The 18,957-nt window shown below is 47.3% G+C and overlaps 2 protein-coding genes across 2 annotated transcripts in view; both read left to right on the forward strand.

Moving 5' to 3' along the window:
- The window catches only part of LOC119448618 (vasopressin V1a receptor), a 65,191-nt gene extending 50,080 nt beyond the window's left edge, over positions 1-15,111 (forward strand). The window contains exons 2-5 of the mRNA XM_037711849.2: positions 7,298-7,722; positions 9,014-9,247; positions 11,977-12,319; positions 15,104-15,111. Coding sequence (XP_037567777.1) covers positions 7,405-7,722; positions 9,014-9,247; positions 11,977-12,319; positions 15,104-15,111 — 903 coding nt within the window. The 5' untranslated portion in view covers positions 7,298-7,404. The remainder of the gene's footprint in view (positions 1-7,297; positions 7,723-9,013; positions 9,248-11,976; positions 12,320-15,103) is intronic.
- Positions 15,112-16,965: 1,854 nt separating this feature from the next.
- On the forward strand, positions 16,966-18,402 carry LOC119448124 (uncharacterized). Its single transcript, XM_037711593.2, has one exon. The coding sequence runs from the start codon at positions 16,982-16,984 to the stop codon at positions 17,402-17,404; it is 423 nt and encodes a 140-aa protein (XP_037567521.1). The 5' UTR covers positions 16,966-16,981; the 3' UTR covers positions 17,405-18,402.
- The last annotated feature ends 555 nt before the right edge of the window (positions 18,403-18,957 follow it).

An 18,957-nucleotide genomic window follows, 5' to 3' on the forward strand; every position in this document is an offset into this window, starting at 1 on the left:
CGTAGCTTCCAAGCGAATAAATCGTATGGATTTGATTGAACGTGCGTTAACGTGCTTAAACTTCGACTGCTTTGTTCCACAGCTTTTCCTAGCATCAATATAGAAGAACGAGCTGGAAAAAAATAATTGTAGCCGATAGCGTCTCAACCTTATGCGCACTAGCGTTCAGAGGCGGAAAAGAGCAAGGCGTGGGCGGACGGACCTCCAATGACCATCCAGCCGTGAAGACCCCCCCGCACGTCACCACAGCGTGCGGGGGGGTCTTGCAAATAGTCTAGGTGGTGTTGGATTAACGCTACCTTTGCCTTGTCCACTTCCGGCCGAACATTGTTCATTTGGATTCGGACCTTCGGTAAAGTGACTTCCGCGGGTCCCCACAAGAAGTGCGCTGGACACCCTGCCATCGTAAGCCATCGAACTTGCATGTTGAAACTTCGCGCTGCATGATGAGGGCATGAACAACCCAGGGCACTTAGTGAGCGCTTCACGAGCGTTGAATGTTGAGAAGTGAAAGGATCAGGTTCTTCGTGCGTGGGGCATACAGCCAGCAGGGGTGCCTACGGCCCAGGTGTGTAGCGTTAGGTTACAGTGTAGTTAGGTCATGAAAACGTAGTTGGCCATCCTGGGAATCCGAAAGCTTGTCTGAAATTCATGACAATCTCGTCAGCCTTTTCGATTACTTTATCGGGCTTGGCATTGAACAGAACAATGTAGCCATCAACAAAACGAAAAATTTGGAGGACGCTTAAGCTTCACCTTTAAGAGTGGAACGCAATAGCATTCAAAGATCCCTGACTGTTTGTCAGGCTTCCCGGCAACTGCGGCTTTCTTTTTTTTCTCTAACTTTGCCTCCGCATACGGATGCCTTAAAAGGCTGCCAAAGAGGCGAGCGCCATCTGGATGGTGTTCTTGCAGGGTACTCCGACCGGGGCGCGCCGCTGTATGAGTGGTTGAAAGGCTGCAAAATGGGTTTGTATTTGAGTTTCTGCGTAACGGAATTATGTTTTCTCGTGTATTAAAATTATCATCCGACGCTATCATACCTGTAGGTTGTGGTTAAGTCGTACTTTACGATTTTCATGACGCATTTTACTTTGAGAAATTTAATTATTTCATCGGCGCCTCTGGGCCACGCGGTGGGCCTGTGTCGTCGGGGTGGTTCGGGATGATTTTCTTGGCTACAGACGCTGCACGTCGAGACCGACACCGACACCGCATTTTCTGAGATGCGGGGCCCTTAACGCTATCGCGTTAAAATATTCACCCACCTCGCATACCTAAGGGGCTCCTGTAGATGCCTGTCGGAGCGCGATGAGAATTTCACTTAAGATCGGGGCGATGCACGAGCCGATGCATACTCCTGCTTTCCTGTCCTTTTTGCTCTTTCTTCTCCCGTGTTTTTCGCGATCTGCTTTCGCCGTGAAACACTACCAACAAGCTCAGGTCCAGACCCATTTAAGATATTCGGTAATACAGCTCTTTAAGGCGCACGTGCTGCGGAGCGAGAGCTTTGTGGCGTCTGAATGTTTACGCAGTCCGCCGTTGGTGTTCCACTGTGTCCTTTTTCTTCACTGCTCAATATTTCCTTGCTTTCCGGTCCGCGCTGTCGAAAGGCACTCTTATTCCATGTGGATAATAATGCACATTTCAATGTCATATGGATGCTATACCAATACTGTACTATACTGCTGTATAATATACTGTATTTTCTTGATATACCATACCAACAAACCTATTTGTGACACTACTTTCACTGTTCTTAATAGTACTAAGTGGCTGCGGTTTCTTCGGAAACATTGTGTAGCTCAGAAATCGAATAGTCTTATTTCCTTTCATTTGGGAGAAGCGTCTCATCGCCCCCATCCCCCTTCTTCCCTATTTAGCGTTCTTCATCACGTGACCTCCAAAATTATGGTACGCTCGAGTTCAGCGCGCCACAGTCCACCATCCTTCTCGACTCACCCTCGCACGCTTTCTCTCGCATCCATTGCAAACTGCGCAGGAGACACAATCTTCTTGAACTTGGACTTAACACAGAACCTCACGCCGGGGCACCGATGGCCATGACGACGGCGGAACTTTGCCTTCAGTGTGCACATAATTTCAAAGAGAAAGTTATATGCACGATGCTATAGCAGTACATTATTGAAAAAGAGTTGGAAGTTTACTCTAGTTGATATGTCAATCTTCCTCAGCAATGACGGAGGTGAGAATGGGGTGTATGAACTAAATAATTTATTGTGAGGCCAGCAGCGTCTGAAACGACCATGTCTGCACCTTCGATTATGAGGCGTAGCGCCTCTAGCGCTCAACGCTAGCAGTCATGTGGGAAGATTGCGAGAACGCTCTACTTACCACCGGTACCACCACACGGCTGTACCGCCACTATGCAGTACTACTGCACGATGGTACCACCGCTACCGATACCACTTGGAGCACCGATACCAGCAATATCATTCGTACCACCACCGGTAAAAATACCTCCAGTACCGATACCACCGATACCGCACGGGTAACACCGGCACTGATGCCATTGGAAGCACCGGTACCACAGGTTCCAGACCTATCTGCCAGATCCACGCACATTTTTATATTCCCCAGTCTCCGAGATCGGCCCAAGAAAAAGGCTAGAAACATAGTTACCCGATACGGAATGGGAGGGACAATGCCCCTACAAGGCCTTCGCCTTATAATTAATATGAGCAGACGTGATGATCTCAAAAGGTATTATTTTTTCCTCCGATCTGGAGGCTACTCGGGCACACTACCACACTCTAATGTGTCATCGCTTGAACAATGGATTTGACACCCGACACGAGCCAATGCTACTCGAGTCCTGCAGTCACTGTGGCATTTAGCCTGTGAAGCAGCAATCATCGCAAAGATAGAACTTTAAACTATTTATTGCGAAGCATTATTTTCCGAGTGCCGCCACATTTTTGCATGCGAGTGGGCGGGCGCGGTATGTCGTGGTTTTGTTGGGCTGATCCCGGTAACAGTGCAGTCTAGCTTGCCGATATCGGGGGTCGATCCCGGTGATAGCGCAGGCTAAAATTATGTGCCACAGGGGCGACTTCGTATGTGCACTGGCGCCACAAGGTATACGCTACTGGGTTTTTAGCTTGGGGACGTATTCTGAAACATTACACTTTGGCGATAGTTCCCCTAGGCGACAATTTTGTCTTCAGATGCGCGCCGATTGGCTAGTTGAGTAAAATTGGATGAGCTGTTTGGCTGGTTGAGCCCGACGTCATTCAATTTTGCTCAACCAGCCAATCAGCGCGCGCCTGAAGGCGAAATTGTCGCCAATGCGAACTATCGCCGAAGTGGAACGTTTCAGAATACGTCCCCTGGTTTCAATGTGATATATCTTGCACGTAGAAACAGTTCGTCTGATACAAATATTAACAATACAGCACATAATCTGTACATAACCGTTTGCTACACAACACTTACATTACTCATGGAACCGTGCGTAACAAATCATCAATGCTTCACATTACGTAGACGACAACTACAGTTGAGTGTGCTAAATTAGAGCGCAGCCCTTAGGCGCCTGTTCCTGCGTCCAGCGTCGGTCTCGGCGTAACCGGCAATACTAACGAGCACACTGAAGGATGAAAGGAGAGAACGAACGCGGAGCGCAGCGGAGCGCAGCGGAGGATGAAAGACGGCGATAGCGAAGAAAGCACCAGGATGAAAGCGGAGGAGGAGGGTGCAGCGGAAGCACGAGGAGTAAAGCGGAAGAAGAGAGTATGGCGAAATGGTGGGGAGGAAAGTTGAAGGCCACACGATACGTGTTCCACGGCGGCGACCCACTACGAGATGGCGCCATAGTAGCCTACGCAGTCACCCGGTCGCCGATGTTGTCATTGCTAAGGCATGCGGCGAGCGCGTCCACTGATACCATATATGGAAACAAAGTGCTGGCGTTGGCGTCGGGCCCACTGCGCTTGCGCTTCTTCCCCTGCGCTACCGCCGCCGGAGAATGCGCTCCGGGCGAACCACGCGTTCCCGTGTCCACGCTTTCATTCTGAGCAATGAGCGACGCAACCAGTGGAAGTGTTTCGTCTGCCGCTGTTGCTAAACGAGCTGGACCGAGCTCAGCGCCTCCGCTGAGAGGAGCCTGCCATTCAGATTCAAATTCTTTGCCCCTCAATACATTGCGAATTTAAAACACCTAAACAGCTGCGCTCAAATTTCGCATTTGGGAGTATCGTAATCGCCGGCGACTTTCTTTTTTTCTGTTCCCCCTTTCCCTAACATTGGCGAGCATGCCCTGGACTTGCATATGAAAGCTTTTTTCATTCAATTCCATTTTTCCACTTTCAGTGTGTGAAACGTTCAAGGTGACATTCAACGAACTACAATTTGCCTTGTTGTAGAACCGAACCGACGACATCTCACATCCTTCGCATCAAGACGCTGAGCTTGAACAAAATAATTGGACCTGAAACCGCTGACAACCGTCTGTAAGGCTTAGAGCGTAAGTTAGAAACGCACTCGGCAAGCGTGGGTTAAATGAAAGCAATCTAGAACGCAGATCACGATTCGGGAACTAGTTTGGAAGAAGAAAGAAGCGCGGTTCTCCTTATTGCGTAGACTGTTGCACGCAGCGTTCGATATACTTCGAAAGAAAATACGAAATATCTCCCAAGCGCCTTTTACCATCAGCTGCTCGTCTAATATGGGAGAACCAAAGGGAAGTTTTTCTGGCAACGTCAGCTTCACTTTTGAGGCACAGCTGTGTCGAAATTCCTGCCTGCAGTCATGGAAAGTTGTGGTTTCATACAAGAAGCAAAGTTTTTTTTTAGCAAATTTATTTGGCCCGTATGGGCAACAAACTCCCCACGAGTGGTGATGCAGTAGAGTTGCGATCTGGGTCAGTTGGTACATCTTATTGAGTATTAAACCAGTCAAAATACTGATTTTCCGGGGAGACGGGGTTTTTCAATAAAGCACAGTTGTTAGTCCAGTCGTTGTGCGTGCCACGTCTCTTCTCTGTCCTTCGTTTTTTGACTGGTTTGGTACTCAAGAGCGTAGATTTTTGGAGGTGAATATGATTTTCTTTGACGCTGTGCCCTTCCATCTGCCCTTAAAATTTGCATTTGCTCTAAAGTTTTGCAAGCAAGAAAACTGAGCAATCTGAACCAAATATGTCGGGTGAACTTGGGCGGCAGTTAAGTATTCGTTCCACCGTGAAGCTATTCAAAAACAGGCGCTGATATGAGAACGAAAAATTCTAGGCGAACAATTCTTGCCGTAAACAAACAAGATACCTTTTTTTGTGTTCTTTCGTGTTCTGTTTTTCGCTCTCTCTCTCTCTTTGCACTCTCTCCAACCCCTTTATCCCCCACCGCAGTTTAGGGTAGCAAACCGGAAACTCACTTCTGGTTAACCTCCCTGCCTTTCCTCCCTCACTTGCTCTGTCTCTCTCTTGAAAAGCATGGCGATTAAGTGGAGCGCACACGAAGATTCAATAGACCAAGCTGGTGCTTTGGGCAGTTTGGTATCCCATAATGTTTTCTTAAAGGAAACAAGAGAAACAAGAAGAAACAGGTGACAATAGGTGCGCATTAAGTTCCAACTGCTTTTTAAGTGGAACCTGTGAAACGCGTTCATACAAAGTGAACAAAATAACATCAAGCAAAACCTTATCCTATATGCGCCGGCAGAACAAGAAACGTCAATTCCTTGCTTGATAAAGCTATATAACAGCGAGATTACGCACAGCAACCCTCCAACAGATGTGATGTTATTGAACATTAGCAAAAAATCAGTGGACACGCCAAATAACAGAACCTGAAGCAATGGCAAGCTTTGGAGGGATGTGTGCAAGCTATATATATATATATATATATATATATATATATATATATATATATATATATATATATATATGAGCATGACCATCAAGTCACAACAATTCGTAGTGCCACGCACGCGTAATGCGGAGGTTTTGGATTCGGCTCCCACCGGCGGCAAGTTATCTAGTCGTCCACTTTCATTTTTCTTTTGTTTATTACTTTCTCTATTCTACGTTTAGATTTCAACCACATCTAATTTACACGATGCTTTCTTGGCTTCAACGTCTGTTGGCTTTATACGGTCATGGTTAACAAAAATCGAGCCCCTCGTATATATATATATATATATATATATATATATATATATACGAGAGAAGAAGGGAAACCGAGGGGCTCGATATATATATATATATATATATATAGATATGTATATGCGCATACAAACATGCACGCTCTTCCGCACTTCACGCACATACACTTTTTTCTACTTCGACTCTCCTAATTCTAACGCATTAAAACACACGCGGAAGAGCCTTGACAGCTGCCTTCTTCATTCTGTACGGAGACGGAAATAATTGTATTGTCTGGAACGAGAATGGGGACTGCGCTTCTCTATGTGTCAATTCGTTATACGTCTTATGGCAGTGGACAAATTAACCGCGAATCCTCCTAAGGTGGGAATGCTGTCACGTAAGCGACGAGATGTTGCGCAGCTTTGTAAAAGTTTGTCTTCATGGTACCCATTTTGGAATAAATAGCGCATCTCGCATAACAAATTGATTTCGCATAACATTCATCGTAGATATGACGTACATGTACGTATGCCACATGTGGATTTCTCTGGAAATTGCTTAATCATGTTCTTGCTGTCTGCTTTATGTCCTCCTGGTACCCATCTTGGAATAAATCGCGCATTTCGCTTAACAAAGTGATTTCGCATAACATCCCTCTTGGATACTCTTGAAAATGAAGTGCGTATACCACATGTGGAATTCTGTGGAAATGGGTTAATCATGTTCTTGCTGTCTCCTTCTGTGAAAATGTACACCAATTGTATCTAGACCATGGTGCGGTCCGAGACGACAGAAAACACCCGTCAAGTAATTGGTTAGAACACGATGAGATGACTTAAAGATCAAAGGCACAGCATCGACATGCCAACGTTCCCCATTATGTTACATTATCTCCATGTTAAGACAAAGAAAGAAATGCTCCTTTTATTACAGGACGCACGAGGAGATGGTTACTTAGTCCATCTACGTGGACGTGATGTTTTCAGCATCTAATCGCGGTTCAAAAAATCGATCTTTCCCGTTTCTAAACATACCAGTCGGTAATAAGACTTCAAGAACGATTATGCACTTCAGCTCTCTTCGGATTTCAGGAGGATATAAAGCATACGATATCAATGCAAGAAAGTGGACTAGATGTAGCCAGAATGGTTTCATTTGCCAGATTACTAACAAGGACGCAATTGCATTTTGTTTCAGACACATCGATTTGCGACACCGGCTGGCGTAATATGTCGGAGCCACCACTGATTGCGGAGACGTAGCGGAGTGTGCAGTCACAGGCACTGTAGTGACGTCATTGGGACATGGGAGGCGGCCGCTGCGGCCAGCGCGGACTGGGTGGTGTGCCGCTCCCGGGCACGGTGGCGAGCTGGACCAACGGGTCAGCCGAGGCCGTCGTGTTCCCGGACGCCGTGGTGTGGGACGCGTCCTTGGTACAACGCGTCGTCCCTCTGTCAGTCATCATGTTCTTCACGCTAGCGGGAAACGCAGCTATTGTGGCCGTGTTGGCTCGACCACGGGCTGCCAAGCGGGCATCACGTGTCAACCTCTTCATTCTGCACCTGGCTATCGGAGACCTGGCAGTTGGCCTCTTCACGCAGTCGTCCGAAATGCTCTTTGAGGTAAGCAAGCTGTACTTACTAAGCACGCTATGCAAATAACTCTACGTGTGAACTCGTGTTTAGCACGAGAAACATGAATAATGGTCGCCTGGACAAAGGCGTCTTCGCTGTGTCACTATTCTTGCCAGGCAGCACACCTGGCCACCGAGTGTTGAAAGTGAAGCGGGACCATCAGCCATAATGTCCTGTAACCGCTGAAAACGAAATGTTAATTGCGGGTGTGCAAACTATGGTTAAACCGAGATTATAGTATAATAACGGCTTAAAGGCTCGTGCGGTTCCCCTTGCGCTAAGTGTGCTCGCGCACGCACTTATTATAGCGTTAAGAAGTCCCGTACCGCAGGAAATCCGGTGTCGGCATTATGGCCGGTGTTGGCGCATTGTGAGCGAAAAGTGCCGTATGTAATCTATACGGCACTAAAGTTTTTCTGTCACCAAAGTTGATCATAACTTGTCTTGCATTCTTTACAAAGTTATTCCTCGAAATTTTGAGAATGACAGCCCACAAAAAAAAAATGTCGCGAAACAAAACACCAACAGCGCATGCCTTTTATGTAAAATTTTCTCAGACTGTAATATTAAAAGTGCGAAACAATAACAGAAGATCGGTCCACGCAAGAGGCCGCGTTTCTACCAGAAAGCTTGCCTTCGTGCATAGCGTTCGCCGCCAGCGTTTCCCGGTAAACATTGCAGAAGCTGCAGTTGCCGGGAAGTGTGAGACGCAGTTAGGGACCTTTGAAAGTTATCGCGTTCCACTCTTAAAAGCAAAGCGTTATCGTCCTCCAAATTTTTCTTATTTAGAAGAGGATGCAGGTATAGATCAAGTGTTAGAGAATTTCTTCATAAAAGTTACTAGCATAAACACAGCAGTTTATGCCTTCTCATCAGTGCCATGAACGTAAAAATATATACGATAGGCCCCAATCTCGCTTCCACTTGCTGGCTTGGGAACCGTCATGATGTAGACTGGCATACTTCGCGAACAACAAATACGAAGCACGATATCACATTGTTTTACGTCAAAATGTGAATGAACACTGAGCACTATACCTTTTGAACGTCAGCGAAGTAGGCAACTGAGCCATTGGTCATGGGGGAAGACTGGCTCGCCTATTCATGCTATCCTAAAGGGGTTTTCGCGGCCGTTCTTACATGGAATAACCGACCGAAACGACAATTTCATCCTTCTTCTCCTAATTTTTTAGATGACGTTCGAACCGTATATTGTTGAGAACACTGCTGTCTCAAGCAACCGACTGTAGGTGAGCCCGTGCGTTACTGTGATTCGCAGATCTCAGGAGGCTGGGTGCTGGGTGGCCCCGCGTGCAAGGCGGTCGTGTACGTACAGATGGTGACCCTTGCCTCGACCACGTTCATCCTGGCCTCGATGAGCTACGATCGGTACGCGGCCATCTGCCGACCCCTCGAGTCACGCTCGGGTCTGCGCCGCGCCAAGGCTATGGTAGCTGTCTCTTGGGCGCTGGCATTTCTGCTTGCCTTGCCACAGCTATTCATTTTCGTACAGGTATGTCTGCGCTTGCTTTGACAATATAATAGGTGTAATATGTGGCGCATAAATGTGAGTCAGGTAAATGTGGCTTGCTGACTCGTTTACATGCTAATTTCGCACAGAAGTATTTTGAGATGCGAATATCCCTCTCTCTCTCACACACACACTTTCTCTCTCTCTTTCTATATATATATATATACTAGGATATAGCATTTGACTGTTTCGTAAGGAATAAACGGAACAGGTAAAAGAAACAGGCAAAATTAATTCGGAGCTTCCGAACGATACGCGCAGATTGGCTTAGCAACAACCCGCCGTGGTTGCTCAGTGGCTATGGTGTTGGGCTGCTGAGCACGAGGTCGCGGGATCGAATTTTGGCTACGGCGGCCGCATTTCGATGGGGGCGAAATGCGAAAACACCCGTGTACTTAGATTTAGGTGCACTTTAAAGAACCCCAGGTGGTCAAAATTTCCGGAGTCCCCCACTACTGCGTGCCTCATGATCAGATCATGGTTTTGGCACGTAAAACCCCATAATTAATTAAATGCTTAGCAACGAAATGGTGGCGCCAACAGTAAGTGTTCAGATAATGGTACGCGGCACCGTGCATCGACAGAATGTTCAAGCTTCTACTTGTGCCTTCTATGAGTATCACTTTTAAATTATTTGCTAGTGTAAAAAAAAGCAATGCCACTTACAGCAGAACGAAAACAAGGTATAGCGGGACAGCTGTAGAATCCTTGTTTTCTTTCTTTTTTCTTTGTGCGTGCCGGATCACCAAAAAACTGCGGTCATCTGAGAAAGTGCCACGTACGTAGAGTGAGAATCAGGATATTTAGGGCAGGGTACCACTGGCACGTACCATTGGCAGACGAGGTCAAAAGTTGTCTGCGCTCCAGAAACAATAAAGTGGTATGGTATGGTATGGTATGTTATGATAAACTTTATTCAGGTCCTGAAGATCAACCCTTAGGATGACGCAGGCGGCTCCCACGTCGGGATAGTAAGGCTTAACCTTAGCGCCGTGTCGTGGGCCTTCTGGACGGCCTGTACCTGATCTAAAAGAACTCCACTGTGAAGCACTCGCCGCCACCAGTCTCCTTCCTTGTCGCAGTCTGTGAAAGCCACAGAACATTGCCAAAGCATATGATCTAGAGTAATGACGCCATTACACTTCTCGCAATTGATTGGTAGCTCTCTTTATGGATATAGCTTGTTAATAAAGTTTGGACTAGGATAAGTTCTTGTCTGTAACAATCTCTGAGTCACCGCTTGAGCTCTATTGAGCTTAGCGTGTAGCACTGGGAATTTCCTTCTGTTCATGTGGTAATGCTTCGTGACTTCATTATATGTAAGTAATCGGTCCCTGTTCCCCTCCTGCATATTATTGGGGTTCTGGTCGCGTAGTGCACGGATAGTAAGTCCTCGTGCAGCTGCGTTAGCCATCTCGTTCAAATTCCTCCGAGTTCGATCGACAGACCCCATGTGTGTAGGAAACCAGCGGATTTCGATCCCTTGGCTGTCCATCTCACCGATCAGCTGGGCAGCCCTTTTGGTTACAAAGCCTTTGGTAAAGTGTCTAATAGCCATCTTAGAGTCACTGTAAATTCGCGTCCACTTAGTATTCCTTAAAGCCAATGCTTTCGCTACGTGCTCCGCGACTGTCACTTCTTTAGTCATGATTGTAATAGCATCCCGAGTGAGTCCATCTGCATCTACTACTACTGCCATAAAGGCTTTTTTTCCTCTGACCCATGCAGCATCTACAAAAGCCTCATGTTCTCTGTTTTGTTCTTTCTCTTGCAGGAGAGCTTTGGCGCTTGCTTTTCTTCTTTCCAGGTTGTGCACTGGGTGCATATTTCTGGGAAAAGGAGTCGTCTTGATGATCTCTCTTATGCTATCTTTTGTTCTACTGTGTCTTCCGAATTTTTGGATTCGCTTGGGCACCACCTTACCTCTTCGAGTATTGCTCTACCTGACCTTGTTTCGGAAAGCCTCTCTCGGTGGGCAATTTGCTGAGCTTCAATTATTTCGGCTATTGTGTTGTGGAGCCCTAGTTTCATTAATTTATCATACGGTGTGCTAACCGGCAATCCCAATGTTGTTTTGACAAGCCTTTTAATTAATCTGTTGAACTTCTTTAGCTCTGTCTGTGTCCATCTAAGCATCCCTGCTACATATGAGAAGTGACACAAGGCGAAAGCGTGGACCAGTCTCAGTGGCGCTCTCCTCTCCCAACCCTCTGTGTCTGTTAGTGATTCTCCTTAGCAGTCTTATCACCTCCTCAGTCTTGCTTGTGATGTGTTGTATTGTTTTTTCGTTTGCCCCGGTTGCCTCCAGGAATAACCCTAAGACTCTAATGGATTCGACTTGCTTAATAGTCGAGGAAGAACCCAGGTTAGTACTAACCACGAAGGCAGACAATAAAGTGGTGCTAGCAAAAGTAACAGATGGACTCGTTCTTAAAGGCAGCTATAAGCTACAAATTCATACTTCACTTGTCGATACCACTCTTGTTGATGCTAATGCTTTTTCTGGTATCGGCGAACACCAAAAACGTCAAAGCTGCACTCAAGCCATCCCTATATGTTAGTGGCGCCACTACCACAGTTGCAAAGACGGCCGCTTCTCATTGGTTAGCCAACGATCCGGCAGACACAGAATATACAGGATGCTATGGTGTTATAATATACGGATTGCAACAAGGGGGACCTAATTCATGTTTCGTCCGCGTACTGCGCAGGTGCAGACAGGCGTGACGACGTCCGGCCGTCCACATTTCGAGTGCCTCAGCGTCGGCTACACTCGTCATTGGCAGAGGCAACTGTATTTCTCCTGGCTGACCCTGTATATCCTGGTGGCTCCGGGCATTCTCATCTCGGCCTGCTACCTGCGCCTCTTGCGTGCCGTGTGGGCGGCATCGGGCTCGGACGGCTCCAGCTGCCTCGTCGCCACAAGCACGTCGTCCCAGAGGAGCAAAGGAAGCGACAAAGCCAACGGGAAGTCGTCTCCACCCAGGCTTCGTCGATGCGCTCAAGGACATCCGCTACTGCCTAGAGCACGAGCGAAGACGCTTAAGCTCACAGGTATGCTTCAGTTGCTTCAAGGTTTAGTTCCCTCCTAACAAGGCTGTGATTGTTCATACTGAGGTTTGCGCTCCATGTTAAATATTGTGTTGACCTTCAGTGAAACATACTTTCAGCAGTTTCTTGCAGCCGCTGTACTTCTGGATGCAGCTTGTAAAAGAAGCGAAGTTTGGTCATACACTTGACTTCAAAAAATAAATAAATAAATAAATAAATAAAACGTCTGTAAGCCACCTTTAATCAGCAAGCCACCTTGCACTATAAAGAGAGACAGGTGCTTTGAAGCCAACATCGAGCTAGCTTCAAAGCACCTGTAAAACGAAAACCTAAAAAAAAAAAAAAAAAAAACAGACACGCAAACAAAAAAGCTTTTCTTTCTCGTACATTTTTCCGTATAAGGGCGCATGACATTTTCGTTTGTACGACTTGGTTACGCAACTCGCTAAGTGTCTACTCACTATCATAAATTTACTATCAGCAGTTATTCAACAAATAAAAAGTTACAATCAAGCATTCGCGCTAGAAGTTTTCAATAATCCGTGGTAATGCCTGAATGGCGGACTAGATGCTCTGAGGTAAACGTTGCCACTGAGGCTGTACAATCCGTTAAATTTCTGTGATGAAAAATCCTCGTGTAACGAAAAACATCGCTAACGAAGACTGTTCGGCAAGTTGGCGCATTTTGGAATTCTAAGACAAACTTGTGATTGTGAGAGGAAGAAAAATCCAGCAAGCAACATCGTCTGCAGCCCGTAAAGGTTCTTCAGATGTCAAAAAAAGTGCACAAGGGACGGAACATACTCAAAACAATGGGCGCGCACATACGCTAAATCATGCCGCACTTTCCTTCCATGCTTTCACGCTTACCTTCCACGGGTTGTCGTCTGCCCCGCTATTGTGATGTAGAACAGCCCTCAAAAAGCTTGTGCAACGCTCTTTTGCCCCTGAACGCGGTTTGTAGGAGGAGCAGCTGGTATGATAATTTTTTTCTGTCCTTGTAGCTTCTGAGCATGCATTCGGGTGGCGTCTCATATTTCATCGCGTCGCGCAGCTCAATCTTATCGGTTTGCCTACATTACCGGCAGGAAGCCCTATAGTAAAAACTAGGCAGCCCTGCTCTTAGGCGGTGCTTTATCGTCGCCAGGACGCTGTCATTCATCGCTGCGATGGTCACCACTGCTCTGCCGGTGGCGCCTACGCTAGAAGGCTCTGACACGCTCTCCCGCGCTCTAGACAAGTGTGCCCGCGGCTGTACTCGACAATGAGGTTTTGTTCAGGGCTGTAAACTGTAGCAGTCGATAAGCGCCTTGCGTTAAAGCTTTGCACAGTGACAGCAGGGCCAGAAAATACGTCCTAGTGAGCGGTGGAAAGTGCGCAATGCCCATTCGCCATGACAAGTACGATCGCTCATCTTGAGGCAAGAGCGTCCGTGATCTGAAAACATCGAGAAGCCCATGCTTCACATGACTGGGCACGTCTTCGATCGGGACCATAAAGCGCGAACCCTGAAAAGCTTGATCTCAGCAAGGCTCAGCGCTTGCTTTTCAGAATGAGCGATCAAACTCAAGTCGTTGTCGTCTGAAGTGTCATTTCATTTTCTTCGTATCCCTAGCGGACACACACACACACACACACACACACACACACACACACACACACACACACACACACACACACACACACACACACACACACACACACACACACAAACTCTATGGTACAACCAGTATTAGCTCAGTTCCTTGCAATGAGAGCTTAGAAAGTTTGTTGTATTCGCTCTCCTAAGGTCACTTTCCTTCGTCCGGAAAGCACATCATTCAATATTTCCTGCGAGAACGCCGAGTGGTTTGTGGGAACCCTGCCTGAAACGACGACGATGAAAATTCTAAGGGAACGGGGTACGAGCCATGTTTTGCGGCAACAACAACAACAACACCACCACCACCACCACCACACAACAACAACAACAACAACGTCAGCTTCGTGGTTATTTCGACTTGAATATGCGTCTTGCTTTGCTTATCTCCTCCTAAATGTTTTGTTTACTGATTGTTGTAGTGCCCCTCACGTACTTGTCTGTCAAGAAACAAGCTCTGAGCCGTGCTCCCTCAAGGGCTGCCGAAGAGAGCGCCAACCTTTCCCTTCTCCATAAAAAACGACTTCACTTTGTCAAGAAACAATACTCACAAAAGCAGTTTATTTTTTATTGCGTATAGTCATGCGCGTTCCTAATAAGCTCAGGCTGCTCGTGTGGCTGTTTCGGGTTCATTCCCGCTATGAGGTTTCTTGGATCTTTTTGTCCCATGTGGCAAGTCTCCGCTTCTCTTCATGAGGTATACAAAGACAGTGAGAAAGAGATGTGTTGGTTTACAAACAATGAAACGCACTTACATGATGGTGGATATGGCTGTAAAAACCGCACGCACGCACGCACGCACGCGCACAAGCACGCACAGGGAAAGCTATGCAAAAGCATGACACAAAATTAATTCAGAGCAGGGTTCATTTCAATTGCCTTTTCTTTCGTTTTCGCATCGTCCCGTCAAAGCTAAAACACACATTCATTGTCGGCAAAAGTTGCTAAGACTTTCTTAAAGCGAAATCGTCACGATGCATTCAAAGCTTCGTTGATAATGACTTTCGAAGCGTCTTTGTTGTGACCGCTTCACGTATTATTCCACAACGAAATGCTCTCCTCCATTGAAAAACAGCGCAATAATTAGGTACCTGGTGAAAGTTAACTCGGAATCTCATAAAACTCACTTATTCCCTCTTTCTGCCTAGCTGTTTGACAGCTAGGACAACAGGGTGGTTCCGATTAACTTTTAAGACATTGCGCGCGAGTTGACTACATAATTAAGTCATCGCTTTATGGGTGGCTTCATCACTAAAAGCATTTGCACGTTTCGTTATGCCACCACAAAAGGCGCATACGTTAACCTTAATTGCTCGCTTTTGAAGAGCCAAGTGACCGATTTATATGCTATCGAGGGAAAGGGATGAACTATTCACGTGGATACAGACCTCTGGGTGGCCTCGAAGCCATACCATAATTTGTTTTGAGGTACCAGCGAAAGCAGTTCGTCAGACGGAAAAAAAATGGGCGTGGCTTTGCTATCGCAAACACCAATGACCAGCCGAGCTGAGGGGAAGCATCAGCAAAGTTGTGCAAAGCTAGGCGAAGAAGAGTTGGCTTCGAACACCTGCATCTTCTCTTCGGCAACGATTAGCTTCCACTCTCCCTTGCCCGTTGCTCGGGATCGGCTCTCCGTTTCCTAGCATGCTCATGAGCTGCTTCTCTATACGGCGTTCCAATCGAGCGGCTTCTTCTTCGGGAGTTCTAGCGGTCGGCTTCGCCATTGTGCTACGTCGAGAAAGTCCAGGGCGAGAAAGAGGCCCGCCGATGTGAGAGCACGCCTGCTACTCGGGAGCGCTGACGTCATAACTAGCGCCATACCACGTGCGCTCGGCGCGGCTGTGCATTGACTCCGCTCCTGCTCAACTCCGTCCTGCCACCTGTGCCGCCGGTCATCCCCTCCACTCACTTCCCTCCTCCCCCCTCGCCACACTCTCTGCCCTTTTGAGCTCTCGCTTATACACTTGCCCCTCTCCCGACTTGGCTATGCTGCGAACATCGCTGCGCACATGAATAAGCAAGCGAACTCGTAATTACTGGGGAAAGCGGTAGCGCGAAGCAAATGAGAATTGGAAGGTCGAGAGCTCATCCTTATTTGGCTCGCCATAGAATTGTTGTTTTGCTTTGCTCGCTCTACCCCTCTACCCAGTAATCATGGCATACCAACTAGCCCAAACCGCTGCCGTTTCAAGCAAACTCAATTGAAAACAGAAAAAAAAGAAAGTAAATATTGCACTGCCTGCCCCTGGCCGACTGCTTTGGCTACTAAGACGTTAGCAATCATGATTAAGTGAAGCCTGTCTTTAAACGCTTTAGAGTAGAAACTGAATATGCGTCCTTGCTTGTATTCAAACTTGGCAACATAAACAAATGAAGCTGTTACCTAGAACGATAAGGGACGGGTATATGGAACATTTGTAGCGAACTCTATAAGGATTACATTATAACTTGTTGTTTTGTACTGGAAATACAAGCATGCAACAAGTGCAGTATTTTCCTATCACACTGCTGTTCCAACTCGTAATTCGCCGCCTAAAATTACGGGGAAGCAGTGGATTTCATAAGCAAAAAAAAAAAACCTTGCGCTATACTTGTTACGTTAGACCTAGCTTATAGTATGCGGCAGTCATTCTGGACCTTCGCAAAAAAAAAAAGGAAAAAATAGAAAAAAAACAAAACAAAGACCATGTAGCAGGAAAGCGTCCAAAGAAGAGCACAGTATTCACGTGTGTGCTGGTATATGCAAGCATATTGTGGTGGCCGCAATAGACTGTCATGTGCATGTCAGTGCTATACATTCTAAGTTCTTTAGTTGTCCCCAGCTGCCGCTGTTTCTTCACGGTAAGAAAACTGGCAGCCTCTGTGTACCGCTTCCTATATCGTTTTTCCTTGGAGTAATCTAGTCCTGAGTAGACGCATCATGAGTCCGTAAGCTCGCTACATTCACAAATTCAATTATTGTGCTGCGCTCCTTACGCCAACATCCTCATCTTTCCAAATCGCAGGTTTGCATCATAGCAAGCTTCATGCTCTGCTGGATCCCGTACTTCACTGTGCATAACATACGCATCCACAGCCACTACTGCATCAAGGTGCCACGGGCCGCCATCGTCATCGCCGAGACGGTGGCCCTGCTGAACAGTGCCGTGAACCCGGTGTTCTACGGGCTCTTCAACGTGCACATACGCCGCGGCATCTGCGACATCCTGCCCTGCATCCGTGGTCACCGCCGTGGTCGGCGGTGCAGCGCTCGCGACTCGACGATGCGTCAGCGCACTGGCCTGCTCACCACGACGTCGTACGCACCCGATGCCGGTTCGGTGAACAGCCCCGCATTAAGTGGCAAGGGGCGTTCGCTCTGCCACCAAAGCGGGCGGCCTTGTGGCGACGTCACGACGATACCCATGGTTGCTATCAACGGGAGCGCTGTGGTGGCGTCTGTTGTGTAATCAAGTGCACACGTGGCCATTGGTTGGTGTGCATGTCTGGTGGTCACGCACGGAGAGCAGGGTTTCAAAATCCCCGATAGGTGTTTTGTTCGTGTGTGTCTCCGTTCCTCGCCATTGTAAATAGACTGGAAGAACCGAAGGTGTATAATATTTGCAAATGAGAAAAGCTCAGCGAGGGAAACTTGTGGTACAGCAGTGGTGATTCCACGGAGGCGGCGACAGTTGCGCTCAAGCGGAACATTTTGGCTACCGGTGATGTTTTATGATTGCCATTGTACGCTTGCGATTTCACTCGTATTGCGTCTATGTCTATGAGTGTCTCAGTGCCCAAGGACTGAGGGAGCCCTCACCGGTTGACTGCTGAATGTTTGCATCTTTCAACCCACCTGACATGTTGAATGATTGAACGAAACGGCTGCAACTATATGTCGTCGATATTCTGTCGGGTGAGCATGCGTCGCGATGTTGTCACTATGACACTGGTAATGCTTATGATGAACTGGAACAACGTGTATAAACTCAAGAGGGACGAAATTTTGAAGCCTGTGGGTTGTGTGCTTGTGCTGCTCCTGTTTTGATTGTTCGTCTTTTCACTGCGGGTATTACTTACAAAAAAAGAAAAGAAATCTTCACACCTGTTATGTGGTCCTGCGCCATTGCGACGTGCATGAAACAGGCATGCCGAACGCTTAGAGCTTGTAAATCATTCTTCGAGCACTGACATCGTGTATAGATATCATTTTACATTGCCGCCTCATCTGCAACACCAGCTCAAGAAGTTAATCTGTATGCTTGTGTAGTATTAATAACGCCGTCTTAACGGTATCATTTATGAAACCATAGTCAAATGCCTCTTCGATCTGTTTTACTGCGACTATACTTGATTAAATCGTCTACCTCTTTTCAGAACCAGACGTGTTTTAAAATATCACCGTTACAAAAACCACCTTTACAAATGCTTAAATGTGCAGTTCGGACAAATAATAAAAGTGGTTACACAAAACGTCCTTAGTCTATTCTGTCAATCACCTGTTTGTTTTATTGCGATAGCAATTAAATGGACACTCCAGGCGCATTCCTGCCGTCGCCGTCGTCATAAGGCTAAGTTTAAAGTACAAGGGTGATAAAAGTTTCTCCGCGCGCCGTATGCTGTATGTGCGAGTGAAATCAGTGCGAAAGTGAGCCGGCGATCGCGGCTCAATCTCGCGCACGCAAGGGAGGGAAGTGGGAAGGTAGCGCGCCGTCTTCAAGTCGCGCGCAACGCTCCGGAGGGAGGGCAGGGGCGTTCTACTTTAGGCGGCCCCAGCAGCCACGCGCACCCGCCGGGGCCGCAAGGCTCAGGGTAGAGGGTACGGAGGCTAGGGAGGGGCGAGGAGCGTTCTACGCCACGCACGCCCACCCGGGCGCGTATTTACAATTGCTAGTAGGTACAGCGTTTGACCGCTGACGCTACGCTGCGCCGCTCGCGCGTACCATGTTTGTAGCCGCCGCCGTTGGAACGGAGGAGGCGTTGACGGAGAAAACGCTGGGCTGGTGGTGACTAGCCTGCTGTT

Source organism: Dermacentor silvarum, chromosome 4 (genome assembly GCF_013339745.2).
Source record: "Dermacentor silvarum isolate Dsil-2018 chromosome 4, BIME_Dsil_1.4, whole genome shotgun sequence".
Lineage (NCBI taxonomy): Eukaryota > Metazoa > Arthropoda > Arachnida > Ixodida > Ixodidae > Dermacentor > Dermacentor silvarum.

Coding starts and splice junctions, on each gene's coding strand:
- LOC119448124 (XM_037711593.2), top strand. CDS start 16,982: ATGCTCTGCTGGATCCCGTACTTCACTGTGCATAACATACGCATCCAC.